Source organism: Arachis ipaensis, chromosome B05 (genome assembly GCF_000816755.2).
Source record: "Arachis ipaensis cultivar K30076 chromosome B05, Araip1.1, whole genome shotgun sequence".
Classification (NCBI taxonomy): domain Eukaryota; kingdom Viridiplantae; phylum Streptophyta; class Magnoliopsida; order Fabales; family Fabaceae; genus Arachis; species Arachis ipaensis.
The window spans coordinates 142,754,199-142,757,811 of record NC_029789.2 but is presented as its reverse complement, the minus strand read 5'-3'; the positions used below and the strand labels follow the sequence as shown (position 1 = coordinate 142,757,811).

Below are 3,613 nucleotides of genomic sequence, written 5' to 3'. Positions count from 1 at the left end.
TTATTAATTAATTTATTCATTAGAGAACAATTTGATGCAGTACTTCAACTAATGAGTCTTAACTTAGACTTAGACTAACTTATATAAATAATACTTTGGTACATCAAAATAAAATTCTTAATATTCATAATAATGTAATATCAAAATCAAAGTACTCCACTACTCCACTACATTCAATAGGATAACACAAGTTATCATATCTCAAAATGCAAGGGTAATAATACATGTTTGTTTATTTTCATACCAATCCGAAATTTATAAGTATTCCTCTTATCAACAGAGAATACAAAAACCTGCTTTTCTAAAGCTAATAGGTTAAATCCTTCATCTTATGGAAGAACAGACACCACAATAGTTTTAATAATAAATAAAAGCCAAAACATAACCCTTCATGAGTTGGTGCCTCTCAGGGCAAATAACACATTTCAGCATCATATCTTGGATTGAATCATTTAACTATGCAGATCTTAATAACAGAGGCAACTCCAATGCGATGTAGTGCAACAACTGCATCACCAGGCTTGCAAAGCCCTTTTTGAGTTGCAGATTTAAGAGCAGCTTCAAGAATCACTTCTGTAGATTCTGCATCAGTGGCTTTTGCAGATCCCTCAGCCAATACAGGAATCAAGCCTCTGTATATTAAGCTGTGCCTTGCTGGTGTCTCATCACTGATGCTCCAGTCGAATGAGTCAGTTGTCAAAACCGGAACCACCACTGACAATATCGGAACAGCCGGCCTATACTTGGCGACCAACTTGGCTGTAGTGCCACCACGTGTCAGCACAACGATGAGTTTGGCTTTGGCCTTGTTCGCCGTGCGGACGGCAGATGATGCAAGACTTTCCAATGGACTCATCGGTAGAGGAGTAGCCCTTATCATCTCCTTGAAGATTGCATTGTAATCTAGTGATGATTCTGCCTCAATACATATCCGGGCCATGATTTTCACAGCGATCTCAGGGTAAGCCCCGGCTGCGCTTTCACCACTAAGCATGACACAATCTGTTCCATCAAGAACTGCATTGGCAACATCAGTTGCTTCGGCTCGGGTTGGCCGGGGAGACTTGATCATTGATTCAAGCATCTGGGTAGCAGTGACAACAGGTTTTCCAGCATGATTACACTTGTATATCATCATTTTCTGCGCCAGGAAAATCTTTTCTACTGGGATCTCCATTCCAAGGTCACCACGAGCAACCATGAATGCATCGGTCTCGCGCAGAATATCATCAAAATTCATGACTCCCTCCTGATTCTCAACCTTAGGAATATTCCACAACATTATTGAAAAACTCAGGATTTGGCAATTAAAAGAACAGCAAAGTTAGCATATGGAAGAAAAGCAAACTCACAAGTATTTCTTCATAAAATGCAAAACACAAACCAGCATGCAACTTTCTTTATAACGAAGATGAATGCGAGATGAACTCAACCAAAGAAACCATATATTAAGCAGAAATGGCTCACATGTAAACATAAGACCTGTCTAGCATAAGGTTAGTACGACAGAAGTCGTATAAGAACACAACAAAGTACCTTTGACATCAACATAATATGCTTTGCATGTTGTCCAAGAACCTTCCGGACATTAACAAGATCTGAACCCTTACGAACAAATGAAAGAGCAATCATGTCAATCTTGTTAGGGACACCCCATTGAAGAATGTCTTCCTTATCCTTCTCAGTAAGAGTGGGAAGATCCACCACAACACCAGGAAGATTAACATTTTTCCTCTCACCCAGCATGGCAGTGTTTTCACAACGGCACTTAACAGTACCAGCACCCGGATCACAGGATAAGACAGTGAGGGTGATTGTTCCATCAGAACACAATATGACATTTCCGGGCTTCAAATCAATAGGCAGCTTCTTGTAACTCATTGATATCATCTCTGGATCACCCTTAATAGTATAATCAGTAGTAATGGTGATTTCTTGTCCTTCCTTGAGTTGAATAGGTTTTCCATCTTTTAGAAAACCAGTTCGAATCTCAGGGCCCTATAAAAATCCAGCAGAAAGCAGATGTACATGGAACAGTTAATAATTTATTGCTCAAGAATAAAAAGTTCTTGCTATAAGAAAACACACTAGTACATCATATATTTTTTACCTAAAAAAATACCATTAGCATTAAAACAGATCGTGGTCTAAGCTGTTCTAATAATTCCGAACCCCCAAAATGCAATAGACTGCAGAGCCAAACAAGAATTTAGAGGGGGAAAACATGAGAAATGGGTATAGATATGCTTATCCTTGGTAGTCTCCTGATTGCAGGGATGCTATCCTCTTTCATGAACCAAAAAAGAATCGACTATGCTAAGTATACACCAAAGTCAGCTACCAATAAAAAGTACATGTTGGAATACAAATTCAAATTGAAAATAAATTAAACCACATATGTACAAATACATTGGTGGCTGATTTTAGTAGCTGATATTGGTGTTCAAATAGCATTTTTGAAAAGCATTACAATATCTTGACTAAAATGGCTATCCTTCAAGGTTAAGCCGAGCACGAACATAATGAATCAACAACAGGAAATGCATGTTTACTTCAGCAACCAACTCAAAAGTGTAATAAAATTCCATCAACAGGACCATTTCACTGCCCTCACAAAAACTGCTTAACTTCCCGAAAATCCAGAAGGGAGAATGCAGTCTAGAAAAGCAGTAATAGTAACCGCTTTTATGTATATCCCACTCCACATTTCACTTAATCATGTCAATTACAAACTGAGCTACCCATAAAGCAAGTTGGTGTATCTCTTCAGTTGAAGCATCAGAATCACTCAGTTAGTAACCAAGTCTAATCAGATCAAGCAACCAAAACATCAATATTAACAACACCCATAGAACAAGTATAACCAAACAAAATTAAAAAACAGCACAAAGAATCTAAAAAACTTAACAAGCATATCAATCATCATAACTAAATGAAAAAGAAAAAAAAAAGGAAAGAAAAGTAGACCTTGGTGTCAAGCATGACGGCACAGAGGATACCAGTGTTGTGCATGGCAATCCTAAGAGTATCAAGAGTCTGCTGATGGTACTCGTGGGTGCCATGGGAGAAATTGAACCTGGCAACGTTCATGCCAGCCCTTAGAAGCTTCTCGAGCATCTCGACGGATCTGGAAGCGGGTCCAAGCGTGCACACGATCTTCGTCTTCGGAACTCGGCCATCGTGTGGCAACTGCTTCAAGATCCCTTCTATGTCTATGTTTGACATCTCCTCACTCCTAAACACACACAAAAAACAACAAAAATACTATGTAAGTAAGAGTAGTGAACAACTGAACATGAATATTCCAATAGAAATAAAAGTGCATACCTTGTGTTTGTTAAAATGCAAAGTGTGTGTGTGTGTGTGAATCTGGGAAGGGTTAGAGACTTGGAGGAATTAGGAAGGGATTGATATTTGTGTTTGCTTGCTATGTTATGATGGTGAGGTTGTTGTGTTTTGTGATTGGGGGCATTGCTTATAGTTAAAAAATAGAGAGAAATAAAGTGAAACTGTGAGTTCGAGTTAGGGGTGGTTTTTTTTGTGATTTTGTGGGCGTATGTTTGGTTCAAGCTGAAAGTCACCTCAGTCACCGGTCATTCCTCCATTTCGGAAT

The 3,613-nt window shown here is 38.7% G+C and overlaps 1 protein-coding gene and 1 long non-coding RNA gene across 2 annotated transcripts; both read right to left on the bottom strand.

Annotated features, from left to right (window-relative positions):
• Window positions 144–3,363, bottom strand: LOC107644571 (pyruvate kinase, cytosolic isozyme; the record flags this gene model as incomplete). Its single annotated transcript, XM_016348459.1, is given in 4 exon segments — window positions 144–1,261; window positions 1,537–1,998; window positions 2,968–3,235; window positions 3,328–3,363. Coding segments are annotated over 3 exon segments (1,533 nt in total). The 3' UTR covers window positions 144–448.
• LOC110262636 lies at window positions 2,086–2,961 on the bottom strand. Its single transcript, XR_002347523.1, has 2 exons — window positions 2,471–2,961; window positions 2,086–2,311 (listed from the first exon to the last, which is right to left on the bottom strand). It is a non-coding gene; the product is annotated as an uncharacterized LOC110262636 (long non-coding RNA).